Source organism: Salminus brasiliensis, chromosome 21, assembly GCF_030463535.1.
Source record: "Salminus brasiliensis chromosome 21, fSalBra1.hap2, whole genome shotgun sequence".
Taxonomy (NCBI): domain Eukaryota; kingdom Metazoa; phylum Chordata; class Actinopteri; order Characiformes; family Bryconidae; genus Salminus; species Salminus brasiliensis.
Genome location: NC_132898.1, coordinates 22,191,344 through 22,215,577, shown reverse-complemented (window position 1 = coordinate 22,215,577; position 24,234 = coordinate 22,191,344). Strand labels below are relative to the sequence as shown.

At 41.9% G+C, this 24,234-nt stretch overlaps 1 protein-coding gene across 2 annotated transcripts; it reads left to right on the top strand.

Moving 5' to 3' along the window:
* The first annotated feature begins 707 nt into the window (after positions 1 to 707).
* pparda (peroxisome proliferator-activated receptor delta a) lies at positions 708 to 20,993 on the top strand. Of its 2 annotated transcripts, none has more exons than XM_072665831.1 (8): positions 708 to 941; positions 9,887 to 10,216; positions 13,261 to 13,406; positions 13,769 to 13,907; positions 14,096 to 14,301; positions 14,704 to 14,910; positions 15,320 to 15,563; positions 15,836 to 20,993. In XM_072665831.1, the coding sequence occupies exons 2-8, from the start codon at positions 9,937 to 9,939 to the stop codon at positions 16,081 to 16,083; spliced, it is 1,470 nt and encodes a 489-aa protein (XP_072521932.1). In that variant the 5' UTR covers positions 708 to 941; positions 9,887 to 9,936; the 3' UTR covers positions 16,084 to 20,993. The 2 variants fall into 2 exon arrangements, with proteins under 2 accessions (XP_072521932.1, XP_072521933.1); XM_072665832.1 differs by lacking the exon at positions 708 to 941 and adding an exon at positions 4,115 to 4,142.
* The last annotated feature ends 3,241 nt before the right edge of the window (positions 20,994 to 24,234 follow it).

Here is a 24,234-nt window from a genome sequence, read left to right as displayed (position 1 = left end):
TAATTAATTGTAGATACTAAATAACTTATAGTGGATATTGAACATTTGTAGTAGACGCAGAATACTTCATAGTAGTTACTGAATAATGCATGGTGTATAATGTATAGTTTATAGTGGAGATATATATACATATATACATATATTAATGTGTGTGTGTGTGTGTGTGTGTCTAAATCTAAACCTGAAGACGGTGGTTAATGTAGTTAATGTAGCAGTAATACTAATAAATAAACCGGTTACTTTAGCTTTATGTGAAGCAACAAACGAGCTGTTTGTGATTGTAATAAAATAATAGTAATTATTATATTTTAAAATACACGTAATAATAATAATTATCATTATACTTATTATAATTATTATATTAAGTAATAATTATTATAATTATTTTAATGTCTTAAATAAGCAAGAGGTAAAGAGTTGTATTATTTACATTTTTAACATAAAAATGAAGCGAACGGCTCGTTGACTCGGTAGTGACGTCACAGCGCTGACGCCACATTGACGCTGCGCGCGCGCGTGTGTGTGTGTGTGTGTGTGTGTGTGTGTGTGTGTGTGTGTGTGCGCGCGCGCGCATGCGCAGTGGGGCTGGATTACTGACAGTAGTGGATTAGCGGAGTTAAACGAGAGGGAGAGAGAGAGAGAGAGAGAGAGAGAGAGAGAGAGAGCGAGAGAGAGAGAGAGAGAGAGAGCGAGAGAGGGAGGGGGGTGTAGGAAGAATGGAGGGAGTGTAGAGAAGTGCAGGAGGACATGCTCGTGTTGAGAGAGGAGAGGAAGGGGACCAAAAGGATTACAGAAGGAAAGAGGAAACGTGGGATTTCGGGAAGAACAGTTTTCCTTCTGATTCCAACCTGAGGATCTGCTGGACTTCTGTTCGCGGGGAGAGAGAGAGAGAGAGAGACTGACCACTGTCCAGCCTGACCGAGCTCCGATCAGTACAGCAGGTAAGTTCTTCCACTGTTCTCTTGTAACACACTCTTGCGCACTCATACACTCTCACACACCGCCTGTTTACCCTCTTCTGCTTAGTCAGAAGTGTGTGAGAGAGAGTGTGTGTGTGCGTGTGCGTGTTCTCCTCAGTTCAGTTTAGAGGGGTTGGAGTCTCTGGAGAATAGAGCTGGAATGTGGAGTTTGAGCCTCTATAGCTCCTCCAGCTGACCTTCTTCTGCTCACGTTCTCTCTCTCCTAGAGACCCTCGAAGACCCCCGACCATCCAGCTCTAACAGCTATTTACAGTACTGGTCAGCCATGCTGGCGGCCGGGTGGGGAGTGAAGTGGTGTTGGTGGTGTTGTTGTTTTTGATTGGCTGTCTCTGAGAGGGAGTAGCAAAGCAGATGGTCTTTAAACTGTTGGGTGTAGGAGCACTTTGTAGTTCTATAATTACAGACTGTCGTCCATCTATGTCTCTGCATTCGTTGTTAGCCTTTCACTCCGTTCTTCTGTGGTCAGGACCCCACAGGACCACCACAGAGCAGCGGTTATTTGGGTGGTGGGACATTCTCAGCACTGCAGCAACACTGACATGGTGGTGGTGTGTTAGTAGTGTGTGTTGTGCTGGTGGTACGAGTGGATCAGATACAGCAATGCTGCTGGAGTTTTTAAACACTGTGTCCACTCACTGTCCACTCTACTAGACACTCTGACCTAGTTGGTCCAACTTGTAGATGTAAGTCAGAGAAAGAAGCTCATCTGTTTCTGCACAGTTTGTGTCGGTCATCCTCTAGTCCTTCATCAGTGGTCACAGGATGCTGCACACAGGACGCTGTTGGCTAGATATTTCTGGGTGGTGGACTGTTCGCAGTGACACTGAGGCGTTTAAAAACTCCAGCAGCACTACTGTGTCTGGTCAGTTCGCACCAGCGCAACACACAGTAACACACCACCACCATGTCAGTGTCACTGCAGTGCTAAGAATGACCCTCCACCCAAATAATACCTGCTCGGTTATTTGAAATGACCTGGTCAAGCTGTTTTCCTGTATGCGTATTAATACAGCAGGCAGAATAATCTCATCAGCATATTATGACCACCTGCCTAATAGTGGAAATAATCATCCTTGGTCTTGACACTAGCGAGACGTTGTGGCATGGGCTGCATTAGGTTTCTGGAGATGTTCATTATAGAGGTTAACTGGTCCACAGTGGTGCATCGCGTCGCTGTTCCCCTATGGCATCAATGGCTCGTGGGACACCACTGATATGCCATTGGGGCCCACAATGTACGAGAATGTGGACTTCTCGGTACACCTTCACTACAGCGGCTACAGATCATCTCATGTTAGCAGCTTCCGAGATGCTACCACCCTTTGCCAAGGCTAGTATCAAGCCTTTTGGACATGAGTCAAACCTGGTCCTTTGCCCATGATGATAGTATATTAACATTAGCGTATTTATACATGCAGTAAACCCTGTCCCGTGGCATCTGTGCCGTCCCAGGCAGAGCTCATTCCAAACCAGGGATGGTCATAATGCTCTGATACGACTGTGACAGTGGGGAAGGGTGGTAGCATCTAGGAATCCAATAACTTGGGATGTTTTAGGGCCTCCATAGTGATGGTGTGAAGAATGGACTTCTCGCACATTTAGTGTCTCCCAATAGCAACAGTGGTGCCACACAGGCCATTGATTCCAGATGGGAACGACAACTCCAACGACTGGTACAGAGTAACGCACCACTGTGGAGCAATTAACCTCTAAAAACCTTTCATCACCTAATACAGCCCATACCACAGCGTATGTTGCTAGTGTCAGCCGAGCCAAGGGTGGTTATTCCCCTTATTAGGTAAGTGGTCTTTAAGGTGATATTCTGATATGACATGTATTCTATATATATATACACACACATACACAAATCTCAGTGTCCTCCCCAAGGGCACTGGTGTTCTACACTGTAAGCAGAAGCAGAGTTGATGAAAAACAGAATAAGAGTCAGTTCAGAGAGAGAGAGAGAGAGAGAGAGAGAGAGAGAGAGAGAGAGAGAGAGAGAGGCACAGAGGGGCAGAGAGAGGAAGCGGTTAGTGCTGTAGTTTATGATATACTGTAGTTTTGATTTAACTGTGTCCGTTAAACAGTCATTCATCTCTCTTTTAGAGACGCAGACATACACACACAAACTCAGCCGGACATAAATCAAGAATTAAATAATTAAATAAATATTAGAAAAAAAAATCATTAAATTAGTGTAAATACATTTTATTCTTTTTAAAATAGAAATCAATAAATACATTTATTTATTTCAGGGACATTTTCTATAAAATGTAAAACTGTCACTGTGACCTATAACATACTATTAACATACTAAGAACTGGCTGAGAGTTCAGTGCTAATCAAAAATGATTGAATTAAAACATTTTTGTTACATTTGCATATTTATATTTATGTTTAAGTTTCCTGTTTGTTATTTATTGTTATAATAAACTATTTTAAATGTAATATAGTGTGAAAACATCCTGCAGTTATCCGCCAGTCATCCAGCAGCAGCGGGTGGGGTGAACGGACAGGTGAGCGAGGAGGCAGAAGGAACGCTGTCCCTGAGGGACTCTGTCCCTCTGCAGTGGTGCAGAAAGGCCAGGTGGAGAGATCAAAAAACAAAGCCAGTAATAAAGTAATAAAGTAATAAAAAAGGAAACACTGATAGACAAAATCACCTCATCAGAAGTGAAAATACACCAGGCTGTCTAATATGATTCTGGAAAACTGTGAGCTGTGTGTGATAAACACACTGAGGGGAAAGCAGATTTGACGTGAGCTTCTGCAGTCAGCCTCGGCACCCTCAGGCAGCTTGATGGGAATTCAATTCAACATGGAATTCATGATTCCCAAATGAAATATGGAAAACGCAGGTCTGTAAAAGAAATTTGGTGTCTGGAGAAACGGAGCATAAACAGAAACTCTACTTCTTTAACTCTGTATAAATAGTCCAGTTCAGCCTGGACTTTAAACTGTTTTTGTTCCTCCTCCTCCTCTCGGGGTCACTCAGACTGACCGCTGTGTTAACAGTCCCGCTCCCAGAGCCGCTTCACTCCAAGGCCGAAGGGAATGTTTGTGTCAAATAAGACGATACAGATGAACTCGGTTACGGCAGAGTTCCTACAGAGCTGTGGGGCTGACCAGCGGGAGTGATCGGGTGTGCTGAAGTCTGACTAGGTGATTGGGTTGTTTTGGCCAAAGGAATTTCAACGGTTACTCTATCCCCATTTCCATGGTTACTCTACTCCTGTTCCCATGGTTACTTTGCAACCATTGCCATAGTCACAATACACTAATTCCCATGGATACTCTCCACCCATTTCACCCATGTACATGGCTATTTTACACCTGTTCCCATAATGACACTGCACCCATTTCTATGGTTACTCCAATTTTCATGGTTACCTTACACCCGTTTCTATGTTTAGTCTTCTCCCATTTCCATGGTTACCTTACACCCAGTTCTATTGTTACTCTACTTCTATTTTCATGGTTACGCTACACTCATTTCCACAAATACTGTAAATACTGGTCACTGTACACTCTTTTTCACGGTTGCGCTACACTAATTTCCGTGGTTACTCTACATTCATTGACATGGCTACTTTACACCTGTTTCGATGGTTACTCTACACCTTTTCTGTATGTACTCTACACCCGTTTCCATGGTTACGCTGTGTAAGTGAATGATGGTGTGTCTGTACCATGGTTGAGGTGTTCAGATCTGTTGAGTAAAAGGGTATAAAGAGGAAGTCCGGCTCCTCAGTCCGGCTCTGAACGCTGTCTTGTTTCAGGTCAGCAGATTCAGCACACTGACTGTTCATCACCTGATTCATTGAGTGATGACATCAGTGATTAGCCAATCAGACCTGTCTGCACTGATTCATCTGTTTCAGCTTTACATGGCTAACACTGTGTGTGTGTGTGTGTGTAAGGGGGGGTTTCCTTCCTTCCTCCAAAGTAGCTCTCTGTGTTGCGCAACCCGTCTGTCACCCTCAGTCCAGCTATATCAGCAGTGAACACACAAACACACTCCCGAATGAGACAAATCATTACCATACTGACCTAACCACTGCTTTTACTGGCTAATGTCCCTCTCTCCCGCCCCTCTCTCTCCTCTCTGTCTGTCTTTCGCTCTTTGGCTATCCTTTTCTGTCGGATTGGTGCAAGAAGTAAACAAGTTTCAGAGACACTTATCACTGGAGCTACAATGCAAATGTAGCTGACACTCAATGGAAGCTTATTTCCTAACAGTTAGCACTGGAGCCTCCATTAGTATCTTTTGTTATTAATGGTAAAATGAAATAAAACACATAGCGCATTTGTTTGTGATGTTGGTTGGTGTTGGTGCTGTTTCTGTGCAGAGGGTAGAGTTACAGACACTCAGAGCTGCTTAGTCTAGATTACATCACATCTGTCAGCACTGATACCAATTAGCTGAATCATGATTTCAGATGATCTTTAGAAGTGATGAGCAAATCACACTCACCAATCTTATCTACAGCAATTAGAGCTACTGTAAATTATTCAGTATGCACTATGATTTAATTAGTATTAATTATTCAGTATCGCCTATGAATTTTTCAGCATCTGCTATGGAATTATCAGTATCTACTATCAATTACTCTGTGTTCACTTTGAATTATTAAGTATCCACTCTAGTTTATTGAGTATCCACTATGTTTTATTCAGCATCCACTATGAAGTATTTGATATCTATTAGGAATTATTTAGGATCCACAATAATTTCTTAGTATTCACTATTAATTATTCAGTGGCCGGTATCAATTATTCAGCATTCACTATGAATTATTTAGGATCCACTTTGAATTAATCAGTGGCCAGTATGAATTATTCAGCATCCATTAAGACATTTTTGGTATCCACAATCAATTATTTTGTTTTCACTTTAAATTATTCAGTATCGACTTGGTGAATTATTTAAAATCTACTATGAATTATTCAGTATCCACGATGAATTACTGCTTTGAATGGTTGAGTATGTGAAAGCTGGTAGACCGTTCTGTGAGTTTAGTCTGACTCATTCTGAACCAGCATTTCTGATCAGAGAAAACCCACATCAGACCCTTTCGCAGTGGGTGTCGCAGTGAGCGTGACCAAGGGTGATCTTTACTGATCTTTAATGATCTTTACTGATATTTGCGGTTTGGGGAGCTGTGGGGGTTGTCATGGAAACGTTGTTCCTGCAGTACCTCTAACTTAGCAGACCTTTCCAGTGTAACTTCAGCATTTTCAATCCTGCCTCTCGCTCATTAGTCATTGTGGTCGTCTGTGGTCGCTCAGTGTGGAAGAAAGAAAATTCCGCTGATGTAGAAAAGAGCTTTAAAACACTCTGTACTTTACTTCCCTCACACTGCAGCCTCACTTATATATATATATGTATATATATATATATATATATATATACTAGTTTCATAAGAGATTGTAATGTTGATATAATTGGCAGTAATTTGGTTATATATGGCCTTAATCTGGGTATATATAACTGTATTGTCTTAACATTTGTGTATATGGTTGTAATGTGGTTATATATGGCCTTAATGTGGGTATATATGGCTGTAACATGGGTAAATATGGCTGTTATTATTATTTTCTTTGTAACAGGGTTACACCGCTGACCATGCTCTCACATGCCATGCCATGCTGTGTGTGTGTGTGTGTGTGTGTGTGCGCGCGAGCGATTCACTGCATTCCTTCGCTGTAGATTAGGCTAACTGCAGGCTAATCTGCCTGTGTTTAATGCAGAAATGAATGAACACTCTTTAGTGTGTTTGGAGTAAAGCTGCAGATTAGTGAAGCTTTACCTGAGTGAACTCTGTCAGGCACTCCTCAAACACACCACCTCCATTCTCAAAACCAAGAAGAAAATAGACCTAAATTGTTAACAAGCCCTTTCAGAGTGGGAAATAGAAATTGTGCCTTATTGTAAAGAAACTCAGATTTCCTCACAGTGCTGGTGAATGAAACTTGATCGGTCATCGTGACTACAACACAAATATAGCCATTTTAGTTACTGGCTGAATTCTACCAGTGGACCTATACATGTCTTCTGAGTTTATATGAAATGTTGATGATGGTAAAATAGTGGCAAATCTGAACTAATAGGTTTTCCTCTGGGACATCCTGCATGGACCCCTCCACCTTTTTTAATGATATGTGAGTTAAGAATGTTTATATTTTAGACCCAAAATCTCGTCAGAACTGGTAATAGTGTCTCAGGCATCTGAGAGTGTATTCATAACAATTTGTTGTAATAACTTTCTGTGAGGGAGCTCTTAGAGCTTCAGACATCTGGTTCCATTTACCACCACTGTGAACAATTCTGAATGGGTATGTTTTTCTAGATCGGAGTGTTTCACACCAAACCCACCCTGATAGACTTTGTTCACATCTTCACATATATATTTTTTATTACTCTGGGAAAATTGGTTGACTTCCCCTTTAAACTGCAGTGTTGTGCTGGGGTGAAAGTGGTTCCGGTTACTCAAACGTTCATTTCTGTGGAGACAATGTTTGTGTTTATAGACTAAAGTATAGTCAATCACTTGAGAGACAAACATTTTTCGGACAGTCTAGTGTTTGTTAGCAAGGTTAGCTTAACATATCCAATTGTAAACTTGGTATGTCAGATACCACAACATGTCTTGGCTAATTGATTAAATCTGGGGTCAGAGATCAATCCGGTAAATGCTCAGCTCAGGAGTGTTTTCTGTTCTGCATACTGAAGTGATGGTAACTAAGTGGACTCTGCTGATGCAGCAGGATGTAGAACACTGAACTGTTCAAGTTGAACATGTGTAATAGGCCTGCGTAGAATCTGAGAACTCAGTTTTAGACCTCTGTGTGGGGGGGTGAGACACAGAGTGTCTCACACCAGGTGACCATACACACACACACACACACACACACACACATATTTGAGAAACTAAGCCACTCAGATCACACCCAGTCAGAGCTGTACAGAAAGACCTGAACTAAAGCATGAATACAGTTCAGGCCGCTGTGTTCAGTTCTGTCCTGACTTCATGTCCTAGATAACCATGTCCATGTTCTAGATAACAGTGAGCCAGACAGTGTCAGAAAGCACTAAAAAATACTGAACACCTCCACACGGGTTGAGGAGAGTGTGTAATGAGTTAGCACCATGCTAGTTGGTGGGGTATACATTGGTCAGCCATAACATTAAAACCAGTGCCAGCTGAGGTGAATAACATTGATGATCTGATTCCTGTGGCCCTTGCCAAGGGGTGGGAGATATTACACAACAAACGGTCAGTTCTTGAAAGTGATGTGCCACTTTGCCTAGAACCAAACTGTGGTGGCTAGACGACCGGGTCAGAATATTTCTAAAACATCAGGCAGGTCTTTTAGGGTGTTCCCAGTATGCAGTGGTTAGTATCTACCAAATGTGCTCCAAGGATGGACAACCGGTGGACCGGTGACAGGGTCGTGGGCACCCAAATCTCACGGATGTTCAAGGAGGTCCTACCTCTAAATTTACAGGACTTAAAGGATCTGCTGCTAACATATTGGTGCCAGATAAACCAGTTTGCTTTCAGAAGTAAGATATCCATGCCTCAATGGGTCAGAGCTGTTTTGGAGGCACGAGGGGGACCTACTCACTATTAGGCAGATGGTTTTAATGTTATGGCTGATGCTTGTAAGCTTTCATGATTAATATTGTGTAGTTTTATTTTTCTCTTGGAGTGGTGGTAAAAGAATCTGCTGGATTGATCTCAGAACCCTGTGGTTTTACTGTGTGGGGAGAAAAACAGTGGGCCCAGAACGGAGCCCTGAGGATCGCCGGCACGTTTCTGTGAGTGACCCTTTACTGCCAGCTGTGAAGACCATCTGTGTTCGTGAGATGTGTTCTGTTTGCATACCGTTCACTCTGCAAACTACGCCGCAAAGCATTCAGCCGATAGCATTTTTTACACCCTGATTGAGTTGAGTTTGATGGGGCAGATATATATGCTGTTCTACTTTATGGTGTAAAATACAGTACAGTGTTTCACACAGCAGCCTCTTTTCCCTGATCACGTTTATTTGGACATATATGTTTTAATGTGGTTAGGTTGGAAAGCTGGTCTTTAAACAGTATAGAATTTATTTGAATTAATAGTGTTTGTTTGGATTTACCAGACAGTTTACTGACCGTTACAGCACCCCACCCCCCTCACCCCACAGTTAACCCAGCTTATGGGGAAAGCTGTTTCTCTGTTTTCAGCTGTATTGTTCAGAAACTGTCGGAGCTGAAACTCAGGTTATGTTCTCACTGGAAGCAGAAAGGTGTGGGGTGATTGTATACAAATATTAATAATCTGGTTTGAATATCTCAAATTTAAGTTAGTGAACTGAAACTCAAAATGTGTCAGACTTTGTTCACTAATGAAATTAAGCAAGTTATTAATAAGTAAAAAAATAAATGATTTTAACACACACAGCCCTCTATTGCCAGTGAACTTGTACACACAACTTCTTTGAACTTCTACACACACACACCCACACACACACACACATACTCACACACACTGCTGCTGAATGTCCTCCAGCTGTATTATTTCAACTGCTTCCTCTCTCTCTTCTTTTTCCAGTTCTCTCTCTCTCTCTCTCTCTCTCTCTCTCTCTCTCTCTCTCTCTTTTCTCTTCCTTAACCTGCAAAAAACCCAATATAAACCAGTATGTAGCATGTTTATAACACTGGTTTGCTGGTGCTAGACCAGTTTACCCCATTTTATGGGTTAGTTGTGTTTAGTATTAGATGTTTAATGGTTTTGTTTATATTGTATTATTAACATTGTTATTACTATTGTTATTAACATTAAGCATTGCTATTACCATCAACATTGTAAGTAACGTTGTTGTTAATGTTATTATTAATATTATTACGGTTTGTGTAGGCGTGTGCTGGCCATGCTGACGCTGACGCTGACTCTGTGGATGTGCCGTCATGGACACGACCAAGTCTGATGTTTTGATGATGAAGAGCAGGGGGACAGGGTTGGTGGGTGGAGCCTGTCTAAAGAATGGTGGCTCCTCCCCCTGCGGTAGCCACACCTCCCTAAAGGCAGATCCAGATGAAGAAAGCTTAGAGGAGGTTCTCTCAGAGTTGGGGGCGGAGCCCGAGCTGAGGGCAGAGCCTGAGCTGGACGCTGATGCTGGACTGGAGGAGAACAGCAGCAGCAGTGTGACGGACTCCCATAGTCCCGCCCCACCTGCCGGCTCTACAGGTGGGTCAGAAGGACAAAAACAGTAAAAATCATGGGAAGGGTGAACATAGTGGAGTAGGAGGAGTCTTCTTTGTAGGGGGAGCTCATGATGTAGGAGGAGTCAGGAGTCTAGCCTCGTAGCTTCAGTGCTAATTGGTGGAGTAACACAGACACACACACAGACACACACACATACACACATTGTGTTGTGTGAGGGATTGCCCTTTGGTCCACATTCAGAAAGCCTCAGGCTGCTGCTGCTGTTTGTGTAACAAGAGGAGAACTCTGCTGTACACCGGACACCAACACTAACTCACACACACAGAACCTGCTCTAGAACCTGCTGCTCATGTTCTGAATGTTCTAGCACAGTGTTTGAGAAGGTCAGTGAGAGATTTAGGAGAGATCTGGGCTGAGAGAAGATCTGTTGGATGTTTATTGTTCTACATATTTAGTCTGCAAAAAATTCTGATGTTAGGACACACATAGTGGGCTGGTTTCAGCTTCTGGTGGGCGGGACTTAGGAAACATTTTGGCTGTCAGTTAGCCAGGCCTGTTCTGGCAGCCTGCCAAAGCTGAACTTGAACTCAGTGCACCTAGAGAAGAGCTGAAAAATAAGGAAATAAGAGCTGTGTGTAGCTCCACCCCAGGACTGCAGTATTATAATCATGATTATTATTAGTATGATGGTGATTATTATTATTATTATTATTATTAATATTTCTTATCAATAATAGGAATTAATTAATATTCACTTCTGACCCACACTGACCTTTACACACACACACTTCTGTAAGCAGACTGAAGGTGGAGAGTATGATGGTGAACAAGCTACAGGAGGAGTGTGTGTGTGTGTGTTGGCTTTCCCACGCTAGGACACATCATTCTGTACTGTGTCTGTACTTAAATAAAGGGTGTGGACACACACACTCACACACACACACACATTCTTAGCATGCCTTCCAGGGTCCAGAGGGAAACTGAGTGTCAAACCAGACCCCTTACACGTTCAGCTCACATTCACTCTTACTCTAATATACCGTAATTACATTATTATTATTTACTACCGGCTCACCATTCTGATGGGGATCCACATTCCAGAGTTGCATCAGTGACAACAGAAATACATTAATAATGAAATAAATACTAATAATATAACTAGATGACGGCAGTGCGGGTGCAGTGTAGATTTGTATACACTGGTCTAATTTACAGGCAGCACTGATAAGCGTGCAGATGGGGTGTAGATCACCCGAAACCTCTGCCTGGCGTCTGCGGGTCCTGGGTGGATAATCCATCCCTTACATAGTTAAAGGTGCTGAGCAGGAACACACAGCACTGTGGAACAATGGGTTTGTTTGTTTGTGTTTGTTGTTTTGTTTCAAGATTATTTCCCTTTGATAACTGCCGTTCTGCTTTGTTGTACATTTGTTTACATTCTGTAAAGTTTGTGAGAAACACGCTGTACATGAAAACACAGCACTGCATATTAAAATGATAGTTTTGAGAGAGCCCAGATTAGTCATACAGTATTAAACTTTAGTACTGTTTTCTGTTCCACCTTCAATGGAGCAGCAGCAGCTACACACAATCATAGTTACAGTGAGGCACTATTTAAGGTGGAACAGGGACAATTGAGTAAGAAGCCAACTTAATCTTTACTGTGACTTAATCTTTACTGAGGAGAGTGTGTGCTAATTTAGGCATGCAGTTAGCATCATACTAATTGGTGCAGTGAGCTTGGGGAACTATTGCTTTAACACAGCTCTAGAATATTCCTCACACTCTGCCTTTAATGTGTTTTCAGGTAGAAATGACAAAACATTAAACTGCCAGAGGCACTGGAGTAGAGTGCACACACAAACACACACACACACACACACACACACACACACACACACACATATATACACACGCACAGCCTGAACTCTCTCCTACTTGCTGTGGTTTCCTCAGCGTCTCACAGTGACTCACTAGTCTGCTCTTTTGTTTGAGCCTGATGTGGGAATGGTATTAAAGTTCACGAGCAACCGGACTGCGCATATTTTACAAATTACACTCAAAGGAGGTCAGAGGTGGATAAACACTGTCATGTATTATCAATAAACATTTCTGTCAGTTAATTATTTAAATGATCTAAACCAACATTTAAACGAGCAAAATTAACACTGTATGATTCCGTTGTAGGTGGTAGGGGTTATTTAGGTGGTGTGGTGGTGGTGATAAGTAATGTGGGGATAGTGATGACAATGGTAATGCGAGGCTAGAGTGTGTGTGTGTGTGTGGGGGGGGGGGGGGTAATGGAAATGTGAGGATGGGGTGCGGGCGCTAATGGTAATGCAGGGGTGGTGATAATGCGTGGATGGGGTGGGGACAATGATAGTGATGCAGGGACAGGAATAATGGTGCAGGGATAGTAATAATAGTGGTGATGGTAATGCAGAGATGTGTTGGTAATGAGTGAATGGTGATGGTAATGTGGAGATGGGGTGGGACAAGGATGATAATTCAAGTATGGTGATACTTGCTGCAGTGAAGCTCTGACTGCTTATGGTCAGGTTTACACCACTGGACAGTTTATATATTGAGTTTGTATGTCAAACAGCCCCTGGAATCTTGGCTCGGCACAGCGGTGGTTCAGGTGTTTTGTAAAACTGTTTGTTTTCCCTTTAGCCTGTCCTGTTACAGCAGAGTTTTTTTAATAATTTAGAATAGTGTGTATAAATGTGTGTGTGTGTGTGTGTGTGTGTGTGTGATGTTTGAGATGTAAGATGTAATGTCACTGTTTCAGCTGTGTTTCTCTACTGCTTGAATGTAGCATTAAAGCAGAGAAACTCACCCAGAGTGTTCACACAGCAGGGTTTCTCAGTTAGCTCTATAACTTCAGCCTGAAGGTGAGGACTGTCCACTAGAAATGTCCCTCAGCTCTTCTTCTGTGGGACTGGCTGAACTTTAGGCTTGAGGTCATTTAAATCTAAGTACTTTCTATATTTTAAATTTTTTCAAGTGTAGATATGCATTAATGACCGTGTGTGTGTGTGTGTGTGTGTGTGTGTGTGTGTTAGACGTGTCTCAGAAATCTCCCTCGTCCCTGTCGGAGCAGCTCATGTTGGGTCGAGATGAGGCTACGGGGATAAATGTGGAATGCCGGATTTGCGGAGACAAAGCGTCTGGATTTCATTATGGAGTACACGCATGTGAAGGCTGCAAGGTGAGGACTAACCATCATCATCACCATCACCTTTAATATCACATCACCATCATTAGTGTCATAGCTATCACTTTCATCACTTCCAGTATCATCACAATCATATCATTATCGTCTTTACTGTCATTATCAATATCACAACAGTCGTCATCATAATTGTCACAACCATCATCATCTCCATGATCAGCATCTATTTTTCATTATGCTTTCACCATTACTATTATCACCATGGTTATCATAGCCACCATGATCACTATCATTACCACCATCATCACCACCACCACCACAGTGACCATCCTCATCATCATCATCACCACCACCTTCATTTTCCTCATGTGTGAGCAGTAGTGTGTGTGTATTGTCAGGGTTTTTTCCGGCGGACGGTGAGGATGAAGCTGGAGTATGAGAAATGTGAGCGCAGCTGTAAGATTCAGAAGAAGAGCCGTAATAAGTGCCAGTACTGTCGCTTCCAGAAGTGTGTGATGCTCGGCATGTCCCACGATGGTGAGCAACTGCTCTAGGATCAATACTCAGTTCCTCTTTCACTATGGAGTGCACAACTTGTCAATCAACTGTCATTGCAGTGTAATGAAATCTACACACTGTATAATCTATATAGATTGATATGAATACATGGGTTTGGAGTTACTAGCTTTTATTTATGGATCTTTATGGGCCTGTGTGTTTCTTAGCAATCCGGTATGGTCGTATGCCCGAGGCTGAGAAGCGGAAGCTGGTGGCTGGTCTGTTGGCCGGTGAAACAAGTGGCTCTCCAAACTCGGGCAGTTCCAACCTCAAAACTCTCGCCAAGCGCGTCAACAATGCCTACCTGAAAAACCTCAACATGACCAAGAAGAAAGCTCGCAGCATCCTGACAGGCAGAACCAGCTCCAGCCCGGTACACTCACAATCAAATTCACATTCAAATTAAGTCATATCCCCAATCAAATTCACAACTTCATTCACAGTCACAATCACATTCAAATTCACAACTTCATTCACAGTCACAATCACATTCAAATTCACAGCCACATTCACAATGAAATTCACAGCCCCATTCACAACCACAATCACATTCAAATTAACATTTACAATCACAATCATATTACTATTTGCAATCGGATTCACAATCAATCAACTTTACATTCACAATTATATTTAAATTTAGAGTCAGAATTAGTCATATTCACCATCCATCATTAATCACAATCAGAATGGAAATCACAACTGCATTAAAATCCTAATATCTCTCTCTCTCTCTTTCTCTTTCTCTTTCTCTTTCTCTGTCTCTCTTTTGTAGCCGTTTGTGGTTCATGATATGGACTCGCTCTGGCAGGCTGAAAACGGCCTGGTGTGGAACCAGCTATTGAATGGAGCTCCACCCAATAAGGAGATCGGAGTGCACGTGTTCTATCGCTGTCAGTGCACCACCGTGGAGACGGTGCGGGAACTCACAGAGTTCTCTAAGTGCATCCCAGGATTCGTCGACCTCTACCTCAACGACCAGGTACACACACATCACACCCTCACATAACTCTACCTCAGAGCAGTGGCATGCCCACAGTTGCCCCACATTAGCAGGACGTACTTGCGAAATATATGTAGCGGGAACACTGCACCAGGTACACACACCTCGAACACCACAAACACACACCTGCAGACAGCTACCTTAATAACCTGGTACACACATCTAAGCTACCAGGCACACACACATGCAGACTTCTATCTTAATTAGGAGATACACACACCTCAACCACCAGGTACACAGACAACTCACACACCTGCAGACCTCTACCTCAATGACTTGCAGGTGTTTTAGAGGGGATTAGAGAAAAGGGTTATAGCAATAGTGCAGCCTAAAGTGAATTCCCCTAGTTTCCCTTTCCTTACCTGTGACGTGTGCTCTTTTCCTGTAGGTGACACTGTTGAAGTACGGGGTGCACGAGGCGATCTTCGCAATGCTGCCGTCTCTGATGAATAAGGACGGGCTGCTGGTGGCGAATGGCCGTGGCTTTGTGACACGAGAGTTCCTGCGCAGTTTGAGGAAACCCTTCAGTGACATCATGGAGCCCAAGTTTGAGTTTGCGGTGAAGTTTAATGCTCTGGAGCTGGACGACAGTGACCTTGCACTATTTGTTGCTGCCATCATCCTCTGTGGCGGTATGTGTGCACACAAACACATAGTCAATCACATTATTACACCATTATTAATGTTAAGAAAAGTGAAATATTCAGCATCATGCTAATGAATGTACATAAACTTCTATTACTTGTTAGCTATATTATCCTCTAAGCTCCAGTGCTAATTGGTAGGGTATAAGCTTCTGTTACTTGTTAGCTTCATTAGCCTTGTTGCTCCAGTGCTAATGGGAAGGAGATTAGTATAACACATAAGAATATATGTGTTCCTGTGTGTATGTGCACGTGTGTAGACCGGCCTGGCCTGATGAATGTGAAGCAGGTGGAGGAGATCCAGGACAACATCTTGCAGGCCCTGAACCACCACCTCCAGACCACCCACCCCGACAGCACCTACATCTTCCCCAAACTGCTGCAGAAGATGGCCGACCTGCGGCAATTGGTGACGGAGAACGCTCAGCTGGTCCAGACCATCAAGAAGACGGAGTCTGAGACCTCCCTGCACCCGCTTCTCCAGGAGATATACAGAGACATGTACTGAATACCAATGATAGCAAATCCAGGTCCAGAAAGTAAAAATCCACCCCAGCATTTGCTGCTGAGATGAACACACACACACTGACTGTTACTGAAGAGACAGAGAACCACGCTCACAAACGTCCAGCCTTAGTGTGTGTGTGTTACGTGATGACTGTGGAAAACATGCACGGCACAACGTCTCTCAAAAGTGAATCAACCACAGGTCTTTTACCTCCACCCACCCCCATATGTTTCAATGACAAAATAGCCCATTTTCTCCTTTAAACCATCCACAGGACCTGCGTTGCGCCTTTTCTGTTCATTACATGGAGTACATGAGTTCTAGTTGAACTTACATTAACTGCACTGTTACTGTTGAAATATCACACCGGACAAACTAGGAATCCAGGGAAAGAATCCACTCTGCTTCTGCGCTGTAAGCTCAATGAAGGTGGTCTGAGACACGCTTGGCTGGGGATTATGGGGGGGGGGTCTACCAAATAAGTAGAAGAGTCAAACCCTGCCTCTGGTCTCTCAAATTTGTCAACATGGTGGACAGTTTTGGCTTCATTTCTATAGAATGGAAGGGAGTGGACCCACAGCATCCATGTTTTCTACAGTCATTGGTGTTACTGAAAGCTGGACAGACAGTAACAGACCCTCCCAAAAAGATTTCTATTTTCTCCTCCGGATAAAAGTCACTATTTTTGTAAACTGTTTGTACTCTAACTTTGAGTGGACGGTCACTATGCTCCGGAACCTTCCTGGAGAGCCTTTATGGATCTATGCATCTTTTAGAGTCTGCAAGCACTTGCTGTACTAGCTTAGCACAACTTAGCTTATGTTATCGTACCCTATCTTAGCTTTGATTATCTCACCTTCGCATATCTCTACTCTTCCCCCTCATGCTGCAGGCAATGGACCAGTGTAGCCTCAAACAGCTATGCTAACACTCAGATCTGAATATTGCAGCTTAGCATGGTATTCTCTAGGTGAACTGTGGATGCAATTTGGTGGGCAGCAAAAGCAACAAGCTCTGGACTAAGTGAAAATATCGGTGGAATTAGAAATCAATAATAAAGGCAGAATGTTCACCACTGTTATGCTTTAGCGCTGCTGCTTAGCTAACACTCATTACACTGCATTATTGCTGATGTGGGTGTATAGGTCGGTAATTTCAGGGTATACAGCAGAAATATGGGTATATACAGTATGATGGTAACGTGGGTATATATGACAGTAATGTGGGTAAATGTGGCAGTGGTGTGGGTATGTGTGGTTGCAACGTGAGTATATATGGCAGTAAGTCTCCTACAGTGAATTCAGCCATGCTGCAGTAACTAGTAGTCTAGGCCGCCACACTGACTTAGTTAGCTAGCAGCGCTAAAACAGCTGAAGCTGCTGAACATTCTGCCCAAACTGTTCCAGCCATCCCAGGTTAATAATGCTACATGATAATCATTCCCCGCCTGTAACTGCTGTCAGTGAAAAGACTATGCTAAATGCTATGCTATCTTACGCTAATGCTCAGGTGCAGCAGTGTCCGTAGCACTGCTGAAAGGCTTTTCTCTCTTTGCCAAAATTCGTTTAATGGACAGATTGTTACAACTTAATAACCTCAAATCGTTCTGTTTGTGTTGTTGGTATTTTTCTTTAAATGATAAAGCTGTGAAGAGAAAATGATCACAGGGTCCTCATCAGATGGATTATCTGATTACTGAACTGGTTGTTGACGATTGCTGATTACTGTTACTCTTTATAAGTGTCATTAGAGCCACATGCTCTTCCTCTAAAGTGCTCTGTTATTGATCTAGTTTGGTCTATCAGTTGTGATTGGCTTAGTCAGTCAGAGTTTATTTTGTAACCCTGCGTAACCCTCGTTTGTGGACTGTTTAATCAGGCTTGTTTTAGAGTGCAGAAAGATCTGAGACTGGTTATAACTGTGGATATACATATTATAGCCATAGAGAGCTACGCTAAAATGGATGGTTGTCTATTTGCAAAGAATTTAGAAACATGTAAACATAACAAAAACACTGAACAACAGCAAATGTAGAGTTAAAGAGAGACTTTTCACTTTGTTGTAAAATTTAAGAGTAACCAACATTAGCTTGTGTTATACTGTCTAGCTTCACAGGAAGAATCATTAGCTAAGTAAGCTAGTTTTTTTAAGCCATTTATTTTATGTCAACTGCAAAATTAAATGCAAAGACCCTCGACAGGGTCAGGCACAGTGTTGGAATAGACCACAGGATCACAGTATGCTATGGAATTTGACTTTTTTTCATTTGTATTTTAATTTAAATGTTTTTAATTTTTTGTTAAATTTTTATTGAAAAAAAACATTAAGGAAAATTACATCTTTACAGAAAAAAATGTTCTGTTATGTATCTGAAAGAAAAAGGCTTATGTGCTAAGTACATGATTGTATGATTTACAATGTGTTACTGATCAAATCGACATATCTCACAGCTGTCAATCAACAGCTCTGGAAGGAATCTTTAAAAGACATAGTCATGTGTCTCATCAAACTTTGTTCTTACTTCAGAAATGTATACAAATATAAATATTTTAAGCAAAAAAAAAAGTGTAATTTAGCCTTACTTTCTAACTTTATGGAACTTGCTAATGCAGTGCTAATTCTCCAGCTAATACCTATCCCGGCTCTAACATTATAGACTTACCCAGTTCTTGCACATAGATTTAACTCAGGCTAAACCAAGCTTGCAGGTTAGCTTAAGCACAGGCTAACACAGGCTATCCTTAGCTAACAGTGTTGCTAGTATAGCAGTGTATGCAGCAACTTTCAGACTTCAGCACTGAGTCCAACAGGAACAGGGTTTTACATCAGGAGCTGGGGCTTCAGCAGAGCACTCCCGCCCCCCGGCAGCTCTCTAGGCCTATAGCATGTATATCTGTGGTTAAATATCATGGCAGAGAGTTCCGTGATCAGTGTTACAATGAAGACCACAATCAGATTGAATGTTATGCCATAAAATGCAGCTTTTGCAGTATTTGCCAATCCAGTGATATCAGGTGGTGCAATATGTTACTAAGTGCTAACTCAGAAATACACTATATGTCCAAATGTTTATGGACTTCCCTTCTAATGCATACAGCTTCTTTAAGTTGCACGCATTGCTGACACAGATGTGCAAATGCACACACATACACACACAAGCTTGTCTAGTCCCTGTAGAGAAGCATTGCCAATAGAATAGGACACTCTGAAGCAGATACATGAACCCAGCTAACGTGTCAGTGTGGGGCCTATATCAGTAGCCCAATTGAGAACCAGAAACTTTTGTCCTCGGGTTCCATGTTGGCCCCACATATGAGTGCCTACCAGGGTCAGTGATGGCACTAGAAGGGGTTAAACATTTGGGAAGCCCAACTGAAACTCACCTAGCCCATGTTCCACCCATGAAAGCCCCAAATAAGCATGATGGCTGGGGACCTTTTGGTACCATATCTAATGCCAAGTGTGGACTAGAGGGGTATCTGTAGGTATCTGCGTTCTCTGGAATGATGGATGGTGCTCCATCCAATACTTTTGGAATGTGTTGAGGAGTTGAGGATGAGGTGGGATGGTGATCATCCAACATACAGACCTCACTAGCACTCTTGCCACTGAATGCAATTCACAGTAATGCTCCAAAATCTCTCAAATTAGAAAGCCTTACCCAGACAGTGACAGTTGCTCCAGCAAAAGCAGGATAAACTTTTTTGAAATTCCCCTTATTTCAAAAGATGAATGAGCAGGTGTCCCAATACTTTTGTTCATATAGTGTAAATCTGCAGCCTTTCTGTAAGTACCACACTTTACTTTAAAGCGATAGTTCTGCCTGAATACATTAATTGTAGCACTGGAGCTATGAGGATAATATAGCTAATAAATAATGCAAGTGAATACTACATAGATAAGCATGTGAGAAGCTTAGTCATCATGTGGTTTCTGATACTATATGACTCACTGTTATCTAGAACATGGATTTTGTATATGCTAATTGGTGGGTATAAGCTTCCAATGCTTGTTAGTTACATTACTTTGCGTTTCTTAGTTTTTTTTGGTCAAACTATAGCTTAAACTCCCGCAGAAGTGACGCTGACATCCTGTAAACCACGTTTGGTATCTACCTGTTTGTTTATTTCTGCTCCAGGTGAGCTTTACGTACTTTTTTTATCTAAACTGAAGCTGCTGATGTTCAGCGCTGCTGCTCTCACTGTTGTTTAAACCTCGGTTTCTGAAAACTTTAGTCTCTTAATTCTGTTTGTCGGACACTTTAATGACGGTGCTGCTAACTGTTTTTATTGCTGTTTGTTCAAAAGCTGTTCTCTAACAGCCAAGTTAAGGCTGATGAGGGTGTTTCCTGTTGCCATAGTTACCTGTTTCCCGTTGCCATAGTTACCTTCTCCATGACGACAGTGCGATGCAATATGCTGTTTGTTCTAAAACTGCTCTCCCAAAGCCAGAGATGGGATACTCGCTGGCATGGTTACGGTCTCCATGACTACAGTGCGGTGTAATATGCTGTTTGTTCTAAAACTCTTTTCCGCAAAGCCGGAGACAGAGGTTGATTGGAATGGGTGGTTCCCGTTGCCGTGGTTATCGTCTCCACGACTACAGTGCAGTGTAATATGCTGTTTGTCCATGTAGTGGAACAGTTGTGGATGTTAACACAATGAAAAGCGAAGAATGTGATCTGCAATGCAACACAACAATTTTTTGTGGTTTTGATACTGTATAAACACACACACACACACACACACACACATGCATATACATACAATCCAAATCATATTTACAAATCCATATAATCAAAACTTTTACACACTCTGGACATTTGGAACTGTGTTCAGTAGTTTAGGGCCCATTTCAAATTGTATACTTTTATGTGAAAATGTTTAATAAATGATATTGGGTAATGTGTGTGTGTTTGTTTGTATGTTTGTGTCATTACTTATATACACATATGCTGTATATTCTATATAACATAACAGCAATAGGAGCTTTATAGGGGACTCTTTGAAGCTACATGCCAATATTCATAACTTCACAGCTCAGGATCAGTTAAATAACTAATACTAATAAAGAATACTCAGTTTTCCATTTTTTGGACTACTGTAAAGTATGGTAAATAACATTATTTTATATAACATAAATATTCTTGTCATTCTAATTAATACAAAAAAAAAAAAAACATCATGGAAACTACAACATTTCCAGTGTGAAAACACTTTAGGTGATCCGTTTTCAAGTTTCTGTATGTGAACTATTTTTATATTCCTTACAAGAAAAAACAAACAAAAGTTGCATGGGAAGTTTTTTTTTTTATTATTAAAACATGGTCAAATTTATACATCTTAAATTAAGACATTTTTAAGTGGCCCTGGATCTTCTGTCATTCCGCAGTGTTTAATTTCCCTGTTGGTCAGCACAGTCAGCACGCAGTAGCCAGAATGCCAGCCGCAGTATCAGTAGTATCAGTATCAGCGTGTGTCTATATATATATATATATATATATATATATATATATATATATATATATATATAAAAGAATACTGAAAGACTAGAAATATTTCATTAACATTAAAACCGTTCGGATCCATTCAGCCCATTCAATAAGCACTTGCTCAGGACTGCCCTCTGGCTCTACTCAGCCAGTGAGCGCCCTCTAGTGTCCAGCCCTGAATATTACTGGGTGGCGGTTCTCCATACTGCTGGTGTTTTGCTGGTGACGGTTTACCCATAAAGCCTCCCTGCAGTAAAGGCTGTACTGAGGTCTGGTAACGTAATGTGTGGTATGCGTCACTAGAGGGAGGCACTGAGCTGAATGATCATCCACTCAAACGGACACATTTATTTGGCCTGATGTTGTATACTGAGTCACACACTGCAGTCAAACACACACACACACACACAGTAACATTGTGTCCTGCTGCTGCTATACATACCTTTAGCTCAAAGGTCATGGCCTCTCCAGCATGCTGTGAGCTTCCTCCCTGATACCTTTCTACACACAGAACAATGGACATGATCTTTTTCAGGAGTTGGCTTCCTTCCTATCTAGGTTTCCTCAGCAATGTACTGTATGTATGCTCTGAGTATGTGTGTGTTCTGTTATTGTGCTTCTGTGGTGCTGATTCTTTTCTCACACCCCACAGAGCTCTACACACACACACACACACACACACACACACAAAGTAGTTTGATCTTGAGCTCACCTACAGAACCAACACTGTTATTAACACTACTACCAACTAGACATTATTCATAAACACTAAACATAAACCATAACCTAATAATAAAAAATAATGATAATTGTTAAACAATAATTACACATATGTGTAATTACTATTGACAGTTGTACAATTAATTGATGTACTGGTGTTCAGCAGCAGTTATTGCTGCAGTAGTTTAGCAATATTTAATATTATTGGATATTATATTAGAATAAGTAACAATGTGTTGCTGTTTTCAGGCTGTTCAGTAGCTGCAGGCTGTGTGCTAATGGGATTACTAACCAGATTAGTGCAGACTTTTCCTCCCTGAATCTAAACACACACACACACACACACACACACATTTGTATGAACCTGACTGTTCCACATTGTGTGTTTACTCTTACCTGAACCAGAGCTACAAAACATTGTTGGCATAGTCTGAACTAATGGTTGTGGTAAGTGTTTATGACTGATTGTATGAGTGTGTGTGTGTGTGTGTGTGTGTGTAGTTGTGCATAACGACCTCTCCTCTTATGACTTGAAGCCTCCTTTACTTTTTAGCTACATTAGCCTCGTAGCTCCAGTGCCACTCAGCTGATCACTGTTTAAAGTAGCTATATGCTTCTTTACTTTACCACTATAAGGCTAATGTAGCTAACAAGTAAAAGAAGCTTATGCACCACCAATTAGCACTGTGGCTAAGAGGCTAATGTAACTACCAAATAATGGAAACTTATACCCCACCTGTTGGCATGGAGCTAACTGCATGTCTAAATCATCACACACTCTCCTCTGTTCAGTAATGTCTAATAGACTTAAATATGTGCTTCCCGGCACAGTATGACTCTCTGTTATCTAGAACATTGATTCAAGTGCATTAGCATGGCTTAAAACAATAACGTGTCCATGGCTGCATCCCATTTTCGTGCTACATAAGACAAGACAACCACCATTTGTGTTGGACAGTGGAATCTGGCCTCTGCCTTTAACTCATGCGTGAAGATAACACACACACTAGTGATCAAACACACACACACACACACACACACACACACACACATTGACAGTGAGGACATGTGCCCCGGGGAGGAGAGGAGGCGTGAAGGGCCTTGCTCAAGGTCCCAACAGTGGAAGCATGCCGAGCCCGGGTACCGAACCCACAACCCTGTACACCACATACTAATCTTAGTAATGCAGGTTTTGCAGGTTGGTCCACAAAATATTAGCATACTAATCTCTTTTGTACTTGAAGTGATGAAGCGTTGCTATGCCAACATACGTCACTGCTGTTTCTCCTGCCAACGCTGTCGCTGCACTCGCTCTCCAGCTGCACTGCCATCCCCATTTTTTACATAATTGTTCAAGAAATGAGTAGCTCCTCTCTTTTCATTTCGCATTGCATTGTGGGATAATAGTGTCCATTGTAACCACACTCAGTAACCAACTGGTTCTGAGTACATATCGTGGCTATTTGAGTACTCTCAGCTGTTTCCATGTGATGGTAATGGATAGACACAGTTTCCTCTGTTCCACAACACAGGGAAGGAGATCAGTACAGTATGAATTACATAAATAGTACACTGCTATAAAACGAATCTGGATGTTTTAACTCCATTCACTCCCTCCTTAGGGCTAATTGGTGGGGTATAAGCTTCCATTACCTGTTTGCTACATTGGCAGGTCAGAACAAATAAACCCCAGACATTTCTGTAATGTTAGAATATTACACTTTAAATGTGTGTGTGCGTGTGTAAGGGAGTCATACAGAGAGAACACAGCTGGTGGGAAAACACAGCTGTATGTGTGTGTGTGTAACAAAGGGCAGCGTGTCACATTCTGATTGTGTTTGAGTGTGTCGGCAACTCCACCAAACTCACAGCAGGTGTGGAGGTGTAAAGGTAAGCTGATATTATCATTATTATTAGTATGTGTGTGTGTGTGCTGTTAG